This window comes from Neovison vison, chromosome 6, assembly GCF_020171115.1.
Source record: "Neovison vison isolate M4711 chromosome 6, ASM_NN_V1, whole genome shotgun sequence".
NCBI classification, from domain to species: Eukaryota; Metazoa; Chordata; class Mammalia; order Carnivora; family Mustelidae; genus Neogale; species Neogale vison.
Genome location: NC_058096.1, coordinates 198,483,841 through 198,505,113, shown reverse-complemented (window position 1 = coordinate 198,505,113; position 21,273 = coordinate 198,483,841). Strand labels below are relative to the sequence as shown.

At 40.0% G+C, this 21,273-nt stretch overlaps 1 protein-coding gene and 1 pseudogene across 4 annotated transcripts in view; both read right to left on the bottom strand.

The window, feature by feature from the left end:
- Nucleotides 1-8,770: 8,770 nt before the first annotated feature.
- On the bottom strand, nt 8,771-9,914 carry LOC122910648 (annotated as a pseudogene).
- A 7,953-nt stretch (nt 9,915-17,867) lies between these two features.
- DENND6A (DENN domain containing 6A) overlaps nt 17,868-21,273 on the bottom strand; it is a 62,676-nt gene continuing 59,270 nt past the window's right edge. For all 4 annotated transcript variants that reach the window (XM_044253314.1, XM_044253315.1, XM_044253316.1 and 1 more), the window contains 2 exons: nt 20,589-20,663; nt 17,868-20,118 (listed from right to left, as the gene is read on the bottom strand). In XM_044253314.1, the coding sequence (XP_044109249.1) occupies nt 19,987-20,118; nt 20,589-20,663 (207 nt within the window). In that variant the 3' untranslated portion in view covers nt 17,868-19,986. The remainder of the gene's footprint in view (nt 20,119-20,588; nt 20,664-21,273) is intronic.

The window sequence follows — 21,273 nt, the reverse complement described above, 5'->3', positions numbered from 1 at the left end:
ATTACTTCCTTTAAAATTTTCAAAGCACTTGAATATATATTCTATAAATAGTGCTAATATGTAATAGCAACAACAGATGTTACTGAGCCCTTACTATATACCATACATGCTTAATATACATTATCGCTTTATTCTTCTCAACAGTTTAATCTATTCCATTTTCTGCTCTCTTCAGGAATGGCTCAGCTCTGTTTCTAGGCCACAATAGTGTAATTTTGTTTTACCTCATTTCCTCCAACCTCTCAAAACTCCATTTTTTTTTAAAGATTTTATTTATTTATTTGACAGAGCGAGATCACAAGCAGGCAGAGAGGCAGGCAGAGAGAGGAGGAAGCAAGCTCCCTGCTGAGCAGAGAGCCCGATGTGGGCCTCGATCCCAGGACCCTGAGATCATGACCTGAGCCGAAGGCAGCGGCTTAACCCACTGAGCCACCCAGGCGCCCTCAAAACTCCATTTTTATATCATTCTCTAACTGTAATTCATCACTGAACTTGTTTGAAGCCCTTGTTCTCTGAATATTGTTATTTATCTGCAATAGTGGAAGAGTATCTGTCCTTCAACAGAGAATCTTGTCTACCCACTTTCTCCTTCAGAGAGGAGGGGAGTGGTGTGTGAATTCCCAGAGTCTTTGGATATTTTGGCCTAACCTGCTACCTCTCAACAACTCAAAGCCTCTGCCATGTAGTAAGAATTTTCCTTAGTTTTAGTGCATTTTATTAAGTCTTCTAAAAAAAGTTTTACATTCCATTTGATTTTGTGGGGAGGCTTGTATATATGAATCTATGCCCTCATCTTTCCTAGGAGTCAGGTTTTTTTTTAAGATTTTATTTATTTGACACAAAGAGAGAGAAATCACAAGTAGGCAGAGGGGCAGGCAGAGAGAGAGGCGGAAGCAGGCTCCCTCTGAGCAGAGAGCCCGATGCGGGTCTTGATCCCAGGATCCTGAGACCATGACCTGAGCCAAGGCAGAGGCTTTAATCCACTGAGCCACCCAGGCTCCCTGGGTTTTTGTTTTTTAATAATTTGGGTAAAGTTCATTAAAGTCAACACTTACCTACTTCCCCAATTTAAATTTACTTCTGCTGTACCTGCTTAATAAAGGTGGCATAAATTTTTTTTTAAAGATTTTATTTATTTACTTGACAGAGAGAGATTACAAGTAGGCAGAGAGGCAGGCAGAGAGAGAGAGAGGAGGAAGCAGGCTCCCTGCAGAGCAGCGAGCCCGATGTGGGACTCCATCCCAGGACCCTGAGATCATGACCTGAGCCGAAGGCAGCGGCTTAACCCACTGAGCCACCCAGGCGCCCAAGGTGGCATAAATTTTATATGTATCTTAAATTATTTTAAAGTTTCTTGCAGGAAACTTTAAAAATAAGGAATGCAACAACTTGATTAGTTTCCTTCAAAGTATTTACAGCAGTCACATTCCCAACTCTCAGAAGAACTGGTATTCTGGTTTTCTGCTGCTTTCAAGCAGAGTGAGTTTATGATAGATATATAGCCTAAGGCCACTAATTCTGCTCACATTTGTATTTACCACTTAACATTTATAAAAACTTCACAGTTAAAGAAATTATTAGGTAGCTGAAAGCTAAATGTCTGACTACTATGTGCCATAGCAAATTAATGAAATAAGGTTAATTTCACAAAATCTTCCTCTCCTTGCCCAAATCTCCATCTATCCAGACTGTATAAATATTTCAAATATTTCACAATTGCTGACATATCTTTCATGGTATAAAGCACATTAATCAGTGGACTTCCTTACATAAAATCTTTTTCCTCCAACTATTAGATTTACTGATTCATGTAATCCTGTCTTCATGGTGGTTGAGACTGTTAGTGAATTAATCACCTAACATTCAATTCATGGATCTATCTAGTCCTCAACCTGTTAACACGCACCAGAATTCCTTGGAAGGTTGTTAAACCAAAATTGCTTCAGACCCTTGCTTCCAGTCAAGAAACAATAGTTCTCAAAACACTGGGCAATGAAGGACAACGATTCTTGAGAGCAGAAAACAAATGCAGTGAGCCCTGAACTTGAGATTGTTCCAGTTTACAGCCTTGAGGGTATTTTTAGGCCACATCTTAGAAAGGGGAACATTGGGTAGCCTGGTGAACTCTTTGAGCTGAAAGTCTGGGGAAACCAAACTTAGGACAGAATTCCAGAGAGAAAGGAGCAGAAAACCCTATACAAAAACCCTTGTACAGATCTGTAGGAAGTTCACTAATCAGCAGAGCACTGATTAGCACATGCATGTGAGGAACTACTCAAAGCCAAGGAAAGAACCATCAGAAAGGATTAAAGGAATAGTGCCTGGGGTTGGTTGGGAAGAATGCCTGTTCCTATCAGCCAGATTAGAAAAACTCATAATTCATAAGATAGTAGCCAGAGTGCTCAAGAAGGTCTTGCCTCAATCATGAAGAATAGTTACTGCAAAACTGAGCATTGGTAGTTGGGATGCAAAATGATGCAGCCATTGTGGAAAACAGTATGGAGTTTCCTCAAAAGTTAAAAATAGAGCTATCCTATGATCTAGCAAGTGCACTACTAGTATTTACCCAAAGAATACAAAAAATAATTTGAAGGGCTACATGCACCCTGATGTTTATAACAGCATTATCAACAATAGCCAAATTATGGAAAGAGCCCAGATGTCCATTGACTGATGAATGGATAAAGATGTAATATCTATATACAATGGAATATTACTCAGTCATAAAAAAGAATGAAAGGGGCGCCTGGGTGGCTCAGTGGGTTAAGCCGCTGCCTTCGGCTCGGGTCATGATCTCAGGGTCCTGGGATCGAGTCCCGCATCGGGCTCTCTGCTCAGCGGGGAGCCTACTTCCCTCTCTCTCTCTCTCTGCCTGCCTCTCCGTCTACTTGTGATTTCTCTCGGTCAAATAAATAAATAAAATCTTTAAAAAAAAAAAAAAGAATGAAAGCTTGCCATTTGCATTGATATGGATGGAGCTAGAGAGTATTATGCTAAGTGAAATAAGTCCATCAGAGAAAGAGAAATACCATATGACTTTGCTTTTATGTGGAATTTAAGAAATAAAACTAATGTTCATGGGGGAGAAAAAGAGGCAAACCAAGAATCAGATTCTTTTATTAACATATAATGTATTATTTGTTTCAGGGGTACAGGTCTGTGATTCTTCGGTCTTACACATTTCACAGCGCTCACCATAGCATATAACCTCCCCAATGTCCATCATCCAGCCACCCCATTGTTGTAATTGGCAAGATTTCTGTTTTTTGGTAGCTGCATGATATTCCGTAATACACACACACACACACACACACACACACACACACCACATCTTCTTTATCCATTCACCTGTTGATGGACATCTAGTTTCTTTCCATAGTTTGGCTATTGTGGACATCACTGCTATAAACATTGGGGTGCATATGCCCCTTCTGGGTCATAGCGTAGCTCTATTTTCAACTTTTTGAGGAAACTCCATACTGTTTTTCAGAGTGGCTGTATCAGTTTGCATTCCCACCAACAGTGTAGGAGGGTTCCCCTTTCTCTGCATCCTTTTCAACACCTGTTGTTTCCTGACTTACTAATTTTAGCCATTCTGACTGGTGTGAAGTGGTATCTCACCATGGTTTTGATTTGTATTTCCCTGATGCCAAGTGATGTGGAGTACTTTTTCATGTCTCTGTTGGCCATTTGGATGTCTTTTTTTGCAGAAATACCTATTCATGTCTTCTTCACATTTCTTGATTGGATTATTTGTTCTCTGGGTGTTGAGTTTGATAAGTTCTTCATAGATTTTAGATACTAGCCTTTTATCTGATAAGACATTTACAAATATCTTCTCCCATTCTGTTGGTTGGCTTTTGGTTTTGTTGACCGTCTCCTTTGCTGTGCAAAAGCTTTTGATCTTGATGAAGTCCCAGTAGCTCATTTTTGCCCTTGCTTTTGTCTTTGGCGATGAAGAAACAGATTCTTGACTATACAGAACAAACAGATGGTTACCAGAAGGGAAGTGGGTGGGGGTGGGTTAAATAGGTGATGGGGATTAAGGGGGGCACTTGAGATGAGCACCAGATGATGTATGGAAGTATTAAATCACTAAATTGTATACCTGGAATGAATATTACACGGTGTGTTCACTAACTGTGATTTAAATAAAAACTTTAAATAAACTGAGCACTGCTTTGGACCTACCTAACAAATCATAAAAGAACTGAAAGGATCAAATAATTTCCAAGTAACTTAACTGATTTATAGAACAAAGCTAAAGATTTATAAGAATACAAAAATATCCTATACCCAACAAGGTAAAATTCTGGCATCTAATCTAAAATTACCAGGTATGCAAAGAGTCAGGACACATGACCCATAATAATGAGATAACCAGTGAAACCAACTCAGAACTGACACAATGTTATCTTAAATATAAATAGAGACATGGAAGACATAAGATAGACATACATCAAGTTTCTAGAAATAAAAATTACAATGTCTGAGATGAAAAATAGACTAGATGGAATTAAATAGCAGATTAGACTATACAGAAGACTAATGAACTTAAAGGCATAGCATCAGAAACTATCCAGAATGAAAGACAGAGAGATAGAAGAGTAATAAAACAGGACAAAAACATGAAGAGTATCCATGAGCTGTAAGGGCATAACTACACTAAAATAATAAAACAGAGTTATAGCCAATAGTCCCACAAAGGATATAAATGAGATTAAAAAAAAGCCCATTAATTCATAAGCAGTCAGATAAAAAGGAAAAGGGGAATAAAGAGGAGATTAAGACATAGAGAACAAACAACAAGATAACAGATTGCAATCTAACCATATCAATAATCACATTAATTGTCAGTGGTAGAAGCACACCAATTAAAAGGCAAAATTTGTCAGATTGGATATTAAAAAAGCAACAACAGACTATATGCTATCTACAAAAAAAGTATCTTAAATATAAAAGTAACAAATAGATTAAGAATAAAAGTATGGAAAAGACACACCATGCTAACACTAGTCAAAAGAAAGCTGAAGTTCTATGAATATTCAAACAGTGGATTTCAGTGCAAAGTATATATAAAACTTATAGTCAAGAGATTTCAGTAGACCTCTCTTAATAATTGAGAGAATGAGTAGGCAGAAAATGAGCAAGGACATGAACAGTGCTATCAACAAACTTGACATTTATAAACACCACCAAACAACAGCAACTGTTCTCAAGTGTACCTGTATTGTACCTGAGTTTTCGCATCGGAGAGACCACCAAGGAGCCAACACCGATGGAATCACACAAGGGTTTATTTAACAAGCTTAAGCTTGGGCCCAAGTATACCCTACACAGTGGAGTAGGGACTTGGATCCCAAGCTTAGTTAAGGCAATTGTATTTATAGGCTCCTGTTACTAAAGCAGGGTGGGGGTTTCTGGAACCAAAGCAGGGTGGGGCTTCCTGTTACTAAAGCAGGGTGGGGGTCTCTGGAACTAAAGCAGGGTGGGAGTTTCTGTTACTAAAGCGGGGGACAAGGGTCCTCTGGAACTAAAGCAGGTGGGGGTTCTTGTTACTAAAGCAGGGTGGGGGTCCTTAGAACTAAAGTAAAGTAGGGGAAAGTTCAGCCCTTGGGCACACAGGTCCGAGATGGCTGCTGCCGGAGTAAGATGGCTGTACTTATGCTACGGCTAAACCTGAGGTGGGATGCCCTTAATTTTTCTCGGCCTCCACACCTGAAACATTTACTAAGATAAACCATATTCTGGCCATAAAACACATCTTAATATATTTAGAAGGACTCAACACATACCGAGTATTTTCTAGGACTGCACTGAGATGAAATTAGAAATCAATTAAAAAGATTTCTGGAAAATCTACAGATGTTTGGAAAGTAAATAACACTTCTAATTAACCCATGGATCCATCTAAGAACTCAAAAAGGAAATTATAAGGTATTTTGAAATAAATGAAAATAAATACAAAATCTATCATGGGGCGCCTGGGTGGCTCAGTGGGATGAGCCACTGCCTTTGGCTCAGGTCATGATCTCGGGGTCCTGGGATCGAGTCCCGCGTCAGGCTCTCTGCTCGGCAGGGAGCCTGCTTCCCTCTCTCTCTCTCTCTCTCTCTCTGCCTACCTGTGATCTCTCTCTGTCAAATAAATAAATAAAATCTTAAAAAAAAGAATTTATGGGATGCTACTAAAGCAATACTTAGGGGGAAATGTAAGCACTAAAAACCTACATTAGAGAAGAGGAAAAGATCTCAGATCAATGACCTCAGCTTCCACGTTGAGAAACAACAAACAAACAAACAAAAAAAAAAAACCACCAAAACAAAAACAAAGTAAGCAAAAGAAAGACAACAGTCATAATTAGTGAAATGGAAAATAGAAAAATAGAGAAAAAATAACCAAAATCTAATTCTTTGAGAAGATTAATAAAATTCATAAGCCTCCAATATCAGGAATGAGAAAGGTTCTCATCCCTATAGTTCCTACAGATAGTGAAACAATAATGAGAGAATATTAAGAATAATTTTATGCCCATAAGTGCAACAGCTTTAAAAAAACTGGCAGATTTCTGGGGCACCTGTGTGGCTCAGTGGGTTAAGCATCTGCCTTGGTTGGGTTCAGTTTATGATCTCGGGATCCTGGGGTTGAGCCCCACTGTTACAGGCTCCCTGCTCAGCGGGGAGTCTGCCTCTCCCTATCCTTCTACCTCTCCCCACTGCTCCTGCTCCCTCTCCCTCATATACTCTCTCTCTCAAATACATACATAAAATCTTAAAAAAAAAAAAAAGAAACTGGGAAAATTTTTGAAAGACATAGACTACCAAAGCTCATTCAAGAAGGAACAGGCAAACTTAACAGCCTTTTATCTATTTTTTTAAATTGAGTGTGAACACCTTTCCACAAAGAAAATTCCAGGTCCTAATGGCTTCACTGGTGACTATTACTGGACATTTAAGAAATACACAAAACCATCTTGACATTACTTTTATAATTCACTCTCTGAGGCCTGATGCCTAAACCAAAGACATTACAAAGAAACTGCAAACTAATACCCACCAATACTCAACACAAAAGCAGAAATTCTTTGGTGGGAGGGGATTGGATTTTATTAATCCAACTGTACAAATGACCCCCCATTGTCTGCCACCCCTACCTTCTTCTAAAAAGTACGGGGGTGAGAGGGAGAGATGGATTGAGTGGAAGACCCCCTCCCCCCAGGAGCCACTTACAAAATGGAGGGGAGATGGGCCCAAGGGATGACATCACAAAAAGAGCAACAGATAAAAGAGGAGCCAACAGAACCACTACACAACACAAAGCTGAGCAGGGGGAGGGGGATGGGCAAGGGCAAGGGGAGCACAAGGGAGACGGGACACTGGAAGAGAGAAGCCCAGAGGCTTCTCCCTTCTTTCTCACAGCCTCTAAAGCTGCTGGCTCCACCTGGACAGGCCAGTGAGTTCTGCAGTATATGTGTGTGTCTTCTCTTCCCGTGCTAGGGTCCCAAGAGAAGGGGGCAGGGACCACCAACTCCTCCCAGGGCCACACCTGTGCCTGCCTTCTCTACCGCACTGAGGAATGTCTGCCAAGAGCTACAAGAGAGGTAGGGCCCCAGTGTCAGGCTTCTACCAGGCCCCAGGCCCATCTCTGACAAGCAGAAGCTAAAAAATAAAATATTAACACATAAAACCCAGAGAAGAATAACTGCTACATCACCAGGCCCAAGAAGACAGACTGAAAGGTAGGAAAGAGAAGCAAAACACATCCAGACTCTGGAGCGCATTTCAGGACCATGGCAACGACAGTCCCACTGCCTCCCTTACCCACAGGCTGGGACAGGGATCCTTGTAACAGGAGATGAGGTATAAGGGCTCTGTGCCTCTTCAAGCTTCGTTCAATCAAGCCAGGCAGGCAGAGAAATATAGGAGCCCAAATACAGCAAGTCAAAGCCCTGATGCCAGCGTGCAAGAAATGGGCAAGAAATGGGAGCAGGGTACAGCCAGAGTCCAGGTCTGAGAACAGCCTGAACTTCAAATATTCTGGTCTGTCAGACCACGTATCCCAATTTGGGGCAAAAATATGATCATTAGGAGAAAAGCCCAAGAGAGGCTGAGAAAGGGCTGGTGGCTTTGGTATAAGGGACGCATGTCTGGACAGCGTCTCTTACCCACCGTCTTAAGGCCCCAAATCACCAAGAAACTGCCTCAGTCATGACCTCTCTTGCTTCTTCAAGCTGTTTGGTTCTTTAAGGGGGTAGGACTTGGGTCGGTCTTGGGGGAGGTAAGGGATGGGTAAGAAAAGGGAAAATTCCCCCATTTATTTCCTAAAGCTGTCTCCTAAACCCCATGAAAGGGATACTGCAGGGATTGGATCCAAACTCTTCTGGCCAGAAACCTTTAACATCCCTGCAAAAACTAAGGCTGTGGGGCTAGAGAGAAGGGTTAGGCATGGGTCCTGGGTTGTCCATCATTGGCACAGAGGAGACCCCTGCCCCCAGATCTTCCTCCAGCTCTGCTCTGTGGCAGTCATTGCCGTAGGCCTTCAGAGACTATAGCCACCACAATGCTTGGCTCAGCTTTGGCGTCCTGGATCTCTGTAGATTGCAAATACATATAAATAAGTTTCCAGAAGACTGAGCAACCCAGGTTCTTTTGCATGCCCCCCTCAGTTTTTTCTCTGCCCCCAGGAGCCACTGTGTTTCTGCCCCATGGGGATGGGAAGCCAGTGGAAACAAGGACCAAGAACTAGACTTGGAAACCATCACCCTCGCCAGTGTCACCCATTGTTAGCAGCCACCAGCTGTGCCACACCATCACTGATGTACAGACTGGATCTGCTTGTCCTGAGGCAGAGATCACAAGACCAGATGGTGGAGACTTTGGGGGTCAGCAACCCATACATGCTCTGTCATACCTGTGCATTTGTGGTGGAGCCACTTCTTGCAGGAGGCCTCACACAGAATGGTATGCTGGCCATCACTCACCTCATTGCAGCAGGCACCACATGGGTGTACCAGGCTTGGGGGAGGTGAGGCCCTGGGCACCCACCTGCCTTGCTGGGGGGCGGTGCCAGGCTGTTGGGATCTAGAGTTCCCCCACAATGCTGTTCGTGGGGGAAACTGGGCTGATTCCCATTAAGAGCAGCAGCTGGGGAGCCTGAGTGAGGTTCCTGGGGAAAAGCACTGAGGGCAGGTGGATTCAAGGGCTTTCCCCCAATCCTAACCAGGGCCAGGAAAGCCAGGGTCTGGACTAAGGAGGAACTTGTATTGGGAGGCAGGCAGGGGAGCCCTTGGCCAGGTCTCTGGAGGAGATAAAAAGCTCCTGGCTGCATAAAGTTTTAGGGGAGAGAAAGAAGGAAGCAGCTCCCCTCTGGGAGTTTGTCCCATGGTGGGTGAGATCATGGGGCCAAATCCTCTGAGTGGGCCTGGCATCATCTGCCTGCCAGGAGGGCTGAAGTTTTGACCCAGAGGCTGGTTGAGGGGTTGGCTAGGAGAGTTCATGTTGCCTGGGGGTGAGTAGCCAGGGCCCTGGGTGGGGGGTGGTGTTTATGTTGAAATTAGGGCCCACGGGGTTGTGAGGGAAAGGGAGGTTTATCAATGAAGAAGCTGGAGACATCCTCCACTCCCAAAACCATAGCCTGGGAGTAGCTGGCCTGCCACGCCCCCTGTACACAGAAGCTTCCAAAGGGGACAGGACTGCCAAAGAAGGGGGAGTCTGTGCCCCCTACCTTAGGGGCTCTGAAAGTCATCCTCAAAAGGATTGGATGCAACCAGATGATCCACCATGGGAATCATGCATGGTGCAAACTCCGTCAGATAGTATGCAGGGCTCGGAGTATTTGACCTCCTTTGCTTCTTTTCTGGGCTCTTCATCTGCAGATCTGCCTTGTCCTGCTTCCTCAGGGTGCTAGGTGGAGCAGGAGTGTGTGGGGGGCAGCCACTTCCTACCAGCTTGTCAAGGTGGGCATGGCTCTGAGGTGGCTCTGGTGGCAGGGGCCCAGGGTCAATGTGGTGGGGGACAGACTCATCCTTGGGGGCACCATCCCTGGGAGGGGGATTAAGGTGCCCTCAAGGAGTGGACAGGCCAGGTAGCAAGGCGAGGCGCCCAGTAGAGTGCCAGCCACCCAGTCCCAGGAATGAAAATTCTAAGCAAAATTTTAGCAAATCAAATCCAAAACTGTATTAAAAGGATAACACATCAAGACCAACTGGGTTAATCCTAGGAATACAGTTTGTCTAGAATTCAAAAGTCAGGCAATGTTAACATACCAATCATGTTCACAAACTCAGAAAGGAAAACCATATGATCATCTCAATAGATCCAGGAAAAGCATTTAACAAAATCCAAAGCTGTATTCCTGATCTAAACAAAACAAAAACCAAAAAAAAAAAAAAAAAAACAAAACAAAACAGAACAAAACCAAAAACCTCTCAGCAAACTAAGAATAGAAGACTTCATTGACCTGATAAAGGACATCTACAAGAAAACCTACCGCTAATATTATACTTAATTATAAAAGGCTGAATGCTTTCCTTTAAGATCAGGAACAAGACAGATTTCCACTCTCACCAGCGCTATTCAACATTGTATTAGAGACTCTAGCCAGTGCAATCAGGCAAGAAATATAAATAAAAGCCATCTACTAGAAAGAAGTAGTCTTTGTTCAGAGATAGTATAATCTTCTAGATAAAAAATATGATGGACTCTATAAAAAAAAGTTACTAGGACAAGTAAATGAGGTTTTTTTTAAGGTTGTGGGATACAATACTAGTATACAAAAGTAACTAACAGTATTTTGAATTAAATTTTGAATGGAAAACTGAAAATTGAATTTTATTTTATTTTATTTGTTTAAAATATTTTATTTATTTGACAGACAGAGATCACAAGCAGGCAGAGAGGCAGGCAGAGAAACCGGGGTGGCGGGGACGGGAATCAGGCTCCCTGCTGAGCAGAAAGCCTGATGTGGGGCTTGATCCCAGGACCCTGACACCATGACCAGAGCTGAAGGCAGAGCCTTAACCCACAGAGCCACCCAGGCACCCCTGAAAATTGAATTTTAAAAGTAATATAATTTATAACATCAAAAATAAGACAGGCTTAGGGATAAATCTGACAGAAGATGTGAAACATTTGTGCCCTGAAAACCACAAAATATTGCTGGGAGAAATTAAAGAAGATATAAATAATGGAGAGATATAGTTTGTTCATGGATCTGGGGGCAATATAACTAAGATGTCATTTCTCCCCCAATTTATCTACAGATTTAACACAATTCCAGTCAAAGTCCCAGGAAGAATTTGCATAGAAATTCATAAACTTCTGCTTCTTCAAAAGATGCTGTTATGAAAATTAGAAGATAAGCCACAGACTGGGGGAAAATGTTTGCAAATCATGTATCTGAAAAAGGACTTGTATCAAGATGGGTATTAGGGAGGGCACATGTGATGAGCACTGGGTATTATATGCAACTAATGAATCATTGAACACTACATCAAAAACTAACAATATAAAAACTGTGGCTAACTAAACATAACAATAGGGCGAAGGGCAGAGGGAGAGAGAGAGAGAGAGAGAGAATCTTAAGCAGATTGCCTGCTGAGTGCAGAGCTCAACACAGGGCTTGAGCCCAGTCCCCTAGGATTATGACCTAAACCGAAGTCAGATGCTTAACCAACTAAGCCACCTAGGTGCCCTTTAAACAACTCAGTTTTTGAAATGAGCAAAAGATTTTAGCAGACACTTTACCAAAAAAAACCCAGAAGCAAAACAAACAAACAAAAAAAACCCACAAGTAATAAACATAAGAAAAGATGTTCAATGTCACAGGTCATTAGGGAAATGCAAATTAAAATACCAGTGAGATAATAATACAAAACTATTAGAATGGCTAAAACTGAAAAGGCCGACCATACCAAATGCTGCATAGGATGTGCAGAAAATGGAACTCATACACAGCTGGCGGAAACAAATTAGTACAACCACTTTGGAAAAGTTTGGCAGTTTCTTAAGAAGTTAAACATTCATCTACCATATGATCCAGAAATCTATTCATATAATTCCTAGGTATTTGCCCCACAGGAAAGGATATATATGTCTATACAAACACTTGTACATGAGTGTTCATAGCAGCTTTATTTGGAATAGCCAAAAAACTAGAAATGATCCAAATATCCATCCACAAGTGAGTGGATAAGACATTTTAATTATAGCCATATAATAGAATACTACTCGGCAATAAAAGTAATGAGCTTTTGATACATATAATATGAATGAATCTCAAAACATGCTGAGTGAAAGAAGTTAGACCCCTTTCTACACTGCCCCTCTCTCCCTGAAAATGTACATGTGTACCAAATCTGTCTCCATGCCCTTACTAGTCAGGAGCAACTCTTTCAGCTGCTGAGCTGACCACTTTTTGCACCAGTGCTAAAACAACCAGACGCTGCCCACGAGAGCTTCAGGAGCTGGGCAGCCTCATTTATCCCTAGCTGTGACTTCCAAGCCAGTGCTATTTTGAACAGTAGCTACATTCATTAGGGCGGCGGCTGTCACAGCGGGATGGCTGGCTTTGGGGCTGGGCTTGGGACTGTGTTTGGGAGCCTCATCACTGGTTATGCCAGGAACTTTTTTTTTGAGGCAACAGCTCTTCTCCTGTGCCATTCTGGGCTTTTCCCTCTCAGACTCTATGGGGCTCTTTTGCCTGATGGTAGTTTTTCCTATCCTCTTCACCATGTTAAGGAGCCCTCTCCACCACTCATGGCTCTTTCTCCCATGTCTCATCTGCTCTGTATGTCATTTTTCCTATATATCACTAGGAAGGCTGGAGAAAGCGGTTGGCTCAGGTTATGGCAGAGGGAGGACAAATAAATATATTAAGAAACGACAAAAAAATTTTTTAAAAAAGTACATTCTATATAATTCCACTTATATAAAACTCTAGAAAATACAAATTAATCAATAGTGATAGAAAACAGGTCAGTGATTATTTGAAAAGGAAGGCAGGAAGGAATGCAAAGGAGCATGAAGGAAGTTTGGAGGGTTATGGCTATGTTCCTATCTTGATTATGGTGATGGTTTTATGGGTGTACTCACTTTAAAAAAATTTTTTTTAAAGACTTAATTTTTATTTATCTGAGAGAGCACAAGCAGGGTGAGGGGCAGAGGGAGAAACAGACTCCCTGATGAGCAGGGAACCTGATGTGGGGCTCAATCCCAGTATTCTGGGATCATGACCTAAGCAGAAAGCAGACACTTAACCCACTGAGCCATTCAGGTGCCTCTTATGAGTATATTCAAATGTCAAAACCTAACAAATTGTACACTTTAAATGCCTTCAGTTAATTGTCAATTATACTTCAATAAAGCTGTTTTTTGAGAACACAAATTGCTGGGTTCTACCACCAGAGCCTCTGGCTATAAAAATATTTACACACTTCATTAGATCATAATCATTTCAATAGTTTCCTCTTCAAGTCTAAAAATCTATTCACTTAATGGCAAGTTATAACAATTCTGGAATGTAAAGTTACTATTTTTTGAAAGGAATTCTGCAAGTAATTTATGGTACAATGTATTTATACTGGTTGGTATGGAAAACATGAACAGGAAAAAAAATAAAGGATCCATGAAGTTTAACTTTCTAATTAGCTAAACAGACATGATGATAGGATGACAAAGAAAATGGGGAGGCAAAAAGAAACAGAAGAACCTAAGCCTAGTGGTAAAGTCAGTAAAATAGAATGAGACCTATGATTATTAGACAACAATAATTTTTTTAAAGATCTTATTTATCCATTTCACAGAGAGATCACAAGTACCCAGAGAGGCAGGCGGAGAGAGAGAAGATGGCCCGATGAGCAGGCCTCCATCCCAAGACACTGGGATCATGACCTGAGCCAAAGGGAGAGGCTTAACCCACTGAGCCACTCAGGCGCCCACTATATCTATCTATATCTATCTATCTATCTATCTATCTATATTTATATATATATATTTTAAGTAGGCTCCATGTTCAGCACCCAACACGGGGCTTGAACTCACAACCCTAAGATCAAGACCTAAGCTGAGATCAAGAGTTGGATGCCTGACCCAACTGAGCCATCCAGGCGCCCCTGATAATGGTAATCTTAATTTGAAGAAAGGCACAGCATAGCATTCAAGTAGTGGGTAACAGAGAAAGGCTGGTATTCAGAAGTAGAGAAGTAACTCTACTTCTCTACAGGAATTCTCCTGCCATGCTTTATCTATTTCAAACAAACTGGGAAATTAATTGAAAAAAACTCTAGGAGCTCTATTTTATTAATAAGTGCTAATTTCTTTTTTTAAAAAAATTTTATGTATTTATTTGACAGAGAGAAATCACAAGTAGATGGAGAGGCAGGCAGAGAGAGAGAGGGAAGCAGGCTCCCTGCTGAGCAGAGAGCCCGATGCGGGACTCAATCCCAGGACCCTGAGATCATGACCTGAGCCGAAGGCAGCGGCTTAACCCACTGAGCCAATAAGTGGCACCCCAATAAGTGCTAATTTCTATTGGTATAATTATAAACACCACAATTCAATCAAGTTGCAGATGGCATGTAAGTAATATATCTTCGATATATGGAAGAATATAAAATTGTTAATGATAATTTAGTCATTAATATGACAGCACATTTTGTTATTTAAATATTTATCCATAATCAGAAAAGTTTTTTATCTTCTTCAGCTGCTTTTAGAGGACTAATATTAGGAAATTAGTAATTAAAAATTTTCCCAAGTTATGCTAAAAGAAGGAAGCCTGTAAAATGCAGGTGTATAAAAACAAAGCACAGCAAAGGAAATAGGTGACAAAACCAAAAGACAACAGACAGACTGAGAGAAGATATCTGCAAATGTCTTATCAGATAAAGGGCTAGTATCCAAAATCTATTAAGAACTTATCAAACTCAACACGCCCCCAAAAATAATCCAATCAAGAAATGGGCAGAGGACATGAACAGACATTTCTGCAAGGAAGACATCCAAATGGCCAACAGAGACATGCGAAAGTGCTCCCTCCACATTACTCGGCATCAAGGAAATACAAATCAAAACTACAATGAGATACCACCTCGTACCAGTCAGAATGGCTAAAATTAACGAGTCAGGAAACAACAGATGCTGGCGAGGATACAGAGAAAGAAGCCTCTTACTTTACACCCTCCTACACTGTTGGTGGGAATGCAAGCTGGTGCAGCCACTCTGGAAAACAGTATGGCGGTTTCTCAAAAAGTTGAAAATAGAGCTACCCTATGACCCAGCAATTGCACTACAGGGTATTTCCCCAAAAGATACAAATGTAGTGATCTGAAGGGATCATGCACTCCAATGTTTATAGCAGCAATGTCCACAATACCTAGACTATGGGAAGAGCTTAGACATTATCGACAGATGAATAGATAAAGAAGATGTGGTATATATACATAATGGAATACTACTCAGCCATCAAAAGATGAAATCTTGCCATTTGCAATGACATGGATGGAACTAGAGGGTATTATGCTAAGTGAAGTAAGTCAATCAGAGAAAGACAATTATCACATGATCTTACTCATATGTGGAATTTAAGATTTTATTTTATTTATTTATTTGACAGACAGAGATAACAAGAAGGCAGAGAGGCAGGCAGAGAGAGAGGGAAGCAGGCTCCCTGCTGAACAGAGAGCCCAATGAGGACTCAATTCCAGGACCCCGGGATCATGACCTGAGCCGAAGGCAGAGGTTTAACCCACTGAACCACCCAGGTGCCCCTCATATGTAGAATTTAAGAAACAAAACAGGAAAATGGGGAAAAGAGGAAAAAATAAAACAAGACAAAATCAGAGAGGGAGACAAACCTTAAAAGACTCTAAATTCTAGGAAACAATCTGAGGGTAGCTGGGGGGGATGAGGAAATTGGGTGATGGGATTAAAAAGGGCATGTGATGTAATGAACACTGGATATTATATAAAACTGATGAATCACTGATCTGTATTTCTGAAACTAGTAATAGACTATATGTTAATTAATTGAATTTAAATACAACAAAATGGAATATACCCAGTAGTATCAGTTAAAACACCATTAACAGATACTAAACTTGGTAGATCAAGGAAGTGAGATATAAATATATGTTCAGAATTATTAGAATGAACTAAAATAGGAAGAGTTAAAAACTTCATCTTTGGGGGTGCCTGGGTGGCTCAGTGGGTTAAGCCACTGCCTTTGGCTCGGGTCATGATCTCGGGGTCCTGGGATCGAGTCCCGCATTGGGCTCTCTGCTCAGCAGGGAGTCTGCTTCCTCCTCTCTCTGCCTGCCTCTCTGCCTACTTGTGATCTCTCTCTGTCAAATAAATAAATAAATAAAATCTTTAAAACAAACAAACAAACAAAAACAAAAACAAAAAAACCTTCATCTTTGGAGTATGCAGTTTGGTGTTGAAAGACAGTATATGAAATTATTTTTGTTATATTAGACCGTTTTCTACTTCTTGTTGCTTCAACTCTTGCATGTATTATTTTGATACAAATACATACTTTTATTTTTTTTAAAGATTTTATTTATTTATTTGACAGAGAGAGATCACAAGCAGGCAGAGAGGCAGGCAGAGAGAGAAGAGGAAGTAGGCTCCCTGCTGAGCAGAGAGCCTGATGCGGGCCTCGATCCCAGGACCCTGAGATCATGACCTGAGCCGAAGGCAGCGGCTTAACACACTGAGCCACCCAGGCGCCCCAAATACATACTTTTAAATGAAAGTTATAATTACTTAGAAAAATATAAATACAAAATATATAGCTCAAAGCAGGATGTTGTGACAATTGTTCAAGTCCTGCTCTACCCTTACCAGTCCTATAACATTAGTTAAGACTTTTAACCATTCTGTTCTCAGTTTTCTTATCTGTGAAATATGAATGGAAAAGTGCATGCCTGGGCATCTGGGTGGCCTAGTTGGTTAAGCATCCAACTCTTGATTTCAGCTCAGGTCATGATCTCAGGGTTGTGAGACTGAGCCCCACATCAGGCTTTTTTTTTTTTTTTTTTAAGATTTTACTTATTTATTTGAGAGAGAGACAGTGGGAGAGAGCATGAGCAAGGAGAAGGTCACAGAGAGAAGCAGCCTCCCCGTGGAGCTGGGAGCCCGATGTGGGACTCGATCCCGGGACTCCGGGATCACGACCCGAGCCATAGGCAGTCATTCAACCAACTGCGCCACCCAGGTATCCACCCACATCAGGCTTTACATGGAGTCTGCTTAAGATTCTCCCTCTCCCTGTCCCTTTGTGTCTCTAGCCCCGCTCGTGTGTGTGCTCTCTCTAAATAAATAAATAAATAAATAGAATAACAAATTAAGTTGTGAGCATATGAAAACAAAAGAAGAGATTTTAACAGACTCTTTCTTAAATGTACTGAAATATTTTTTACACTTTTAAGGATATTACCCAATAACTTCAAAAGGGACTAATAGCCAATAAATTATCAACAAATTAAAATCCAAAGGATACTATCCAAAGGATAGTATCATATACTTTAAAAAAGGGAGAAGAAATAAAAGTAATTTGAGATTTTAAAAAAAGTTAAAATAAAAAAGTAGTAAATAAGGGAGAACCCAACAACAGCTCCCTACCTATTAAGCTAAAATTTTTTCATCAGAACATTTCATAAAATCAACACACTGCCAACAAAGATATGAAATCACTTCATTGATCTGTTATTATACCAGACTGCTGTTTACTGTTCATAATAAACAGAAGGTTTTCATTTGAATTTTTAAAAATAAGTTGGAAGTAAAAGGAATCTCATAATGCTGTTTCATTTATTATGCATTTTCTCAAGCACTCCAAACTTACTGAGAAACAACACGAGACATCCAAGTGCTTTAACACCCAAGGCCTTTAATTCTTTTTCAGTAATGACCATAAATGCCTTCATAAAACCTCTTTTTCATGAAAACAGTAGGCACTAGGCATTACATCACTGAAAGCAGTGATTCCCTCTGATGCTGGTGGAGATAAACATTAAACGGCAGGTTTTAGATCTTAACAATGTCTCCTCAAAAAAAAAAAAAAAAAGGACAACACTGAAAATCATACAAAAAATTGTTACCAGTCTTTCTCAGATTCCCAATGCAATTTTAAGTTAATTTTACAAGTACATAATTTGAAATTAATAGGTAAACCAGGTAAATATGATATGGTTTTCAACACGTGTTAGGTTTTAAACACAGTAAATATGAAGATACTGTTATTATGCTACTTGGCATATTTTGCTACTCTTTAGCTGTGCAAAATAAACTTGAAATGATGCATCCTATAGTGGTATAATTTAAAAGATCCTTGATATGACACTAACAACTTTCAAATTCTGGTCACAAACTGCATATAAATGTAAGATTATTAAAATACCCCTTTTTGAAAAATAATAAGATGATCATTTATACCTAAATAAGGTTTCCCAGAAAGATATGAAATACTTTAGCATATAAAAGTAGTTGCCCCTTTTCCATAAGGACAGTGTTGTTTCACAAAATAACTCATATGATCCAAGGCAAATGATTTCTTTCAAGTGCCATATTCTCTCTATGACTTTGAGGTATGCTTCAAGAGACTATATCCATGAGAAAAGGGCACATTTAGGTATAAGACCACAGTTACAAACACAAAGAGGCTTTCTGGGTCAGGAGTGCCCTTAGGAGTTGCATTAACAGGAAACAAGAGACAGCTTCTGAAGCCATTTCTCTTACAAACACATACAACTAAATTTGGTTGCTTGAGAGGGCAATCCAAGACACAGCTATTTACGTATGTGCTATGTCATGTGTGGCTATTTTAATAGTGGCTTTTGGAGGACACTCCTATTCAAACACAAACCAAGCAACCTTATTCTACCGAACCACAATCTTCTATTTTTGGCAAGGTAGTACTGTTTAAACAAAACAACAAAAACAACAACAAAAAACGAGCTATAACAGTGATTTGGGCAAAAGTCCCCATGTCTAACAATAGTAGGGAAAGTGTTCGGAAAAAAATTAATCTGGGGGAAAAAACCCTATCAAACAAATAATGCTGAAAACTAATCTTGTAATCACTTACATGACTATAACATAAAACGTTTATGAATGCCTTTGAAATGAGAGTAATTCAGTTTAAAAAACAGCTGATTATGAGATTTACAATTAGAATATCTCTAAAAAACATCCAAGCTAATGAACTTAAACAGGTTCAACTAGTAAATGGTAAGAAGAAATAAATTCTTCCATAATTAGTATTAGATGCTTTCTTGCCTTTGGAGAAACTGGTAAGATTACACTTGAAATGATACAGAATATAATGAAATGAAACCTACAGGACAACTGGGGGAAAAAAAAACTGTATCAGGGCACTACTAATAAACATGATGGAGGCAAGAAATGTATCTGTAAGCAGTGATTACTCAAAAGAATGCCTTATAAAATTAGGTATCATAATCAAGTTAAGAAAAAGTTTCAAGACTAGCAGCTGAGCTTTGTGAAACATGTAGGACAACAGAAGGCACGACAAAAGCATTAATTACTTCTAACTACAGTCGGACAGATCAGTCTTTTCCTTCTTCTTAAGAAGACAGCCAGTGTGAATGTTCTTTTTATATCCCCCTGAGTTTTCTACATGATTGGGCAAAGCAGCACCAATTTAAAAAAATATCTGCAATGCCAGCACTGCAGTTTGGAATCACTTATACTGATGGCCCCACAGGTCTCCCATAAGAGCACTTTAGAACATGATTAAAAATATAGAAATGCCTTTCAGTGTTTCAGTATTAAAGTGGAACCACCACAGATATCCATTTTTAAAAATAATGCACTAAAAAGGTCTGTTTAGTCAGTATAGTCTTTCCACCCTGTAGCTAGCATTCACGGCTATTTTCCAGGTTGAGACATCTCCTTTGTGCATTGGGTTGAAATGTCAGTATGCTTCATGGTGCACAATCCTTTTTGGCTGGAAAATTCTGGCAAATGTCATGTCATGCCCGTTTTGAGCAGTATGCCTTGTAGGTCCTCTGGCAATGCTAAGATAATTGCATCTATGTGTGTCCGTAACTTTTCCACAGTGTCAGGTTTCACAGGTAAATGCTCTCGATCCGCCTGCAACTACAGAAGGAACATTTGGAAGTGTTTAAATTACCCTCTGAGTCTGTATTGATACATTATATTCTCTAAATGAACACTTTTAATGGTCTAATGATTTGGAAAATTCAAACTTACACTAGAATTTGGAAGAACTGTAAAAAAGCAATGAACATGCTACTTAAACAATATATTGCTGAGCTCAATAAAAGAATTCTATGTAAATTATGAGCTAATACCCACAGATACCATGTGGTATTAAATATAACTGACAGTGTTTTTTGTAGAGCTCTTTGGACTCCTTGTAAATACTTTTAAAATAATACGGCATCACTGTGATCTGCCCGAGTGACCAAGTATTTTCAGTCATCTACCATCAATTGGCCAATCTTAAGTGTTCTCATTTAAAAAGCTACTTCGGCAACATATCATGAACTGTCACCTCAAATGTGAGGAAAGGATCTTCATAGATCTTTGCTGTTTTGGCTACATACCAGCTTATTTTTTAGCTTCAGTACAAGGTCTACTGTTTCTACTTCTGTGTGTTTCTGGGTCCAGAGAAGTAAGTCCTACAAGAATAAACAAATCCCAAATCAGTAAATATTCAAAATACTTTTTAAACTGCTCTATTTTAACAGGCGAGGCTACTGAGCAGGAAAGATAGGAAGGAAAAGGAGAACAGAGTATGCAACTCAGATACAGCATTACAGTATAAGAATAATTCTCCATATGATATTCTAACAACAATAATTAGATAATTTTTTATTAAAAATTTTTTTATTAACATATAATATATTATTAGCCCCAGTGGTACAGGTCTGTGAATTGTCAGGCTTACATACTTCACAGCACTCACCACAGCACAAACCATTGCCAATGTCCATAACTCAACCACCCACTCCATACTCCCCTCCCCCAGTAACCCTCAGTTTGTTTTGTGAGATTAAGAGTCTCTTATGGTTTGTCTAATTAGATAATTTTTTACATTAGCTAGAACAATTGTCTAATAGTTGGAAATAAAATAAAATGTAAGAAACTCCTTTCTGAGGTAGCCCTTTTAGATCAATGAAAAAATTGCAACTCCTAGTATAATACTAGCCCCCATCCCTACTAAGCAGTAAGTACTTTAATTTATAAGGAACGTTAACTAACGAATTAAGATAACTGTGAACACCAATC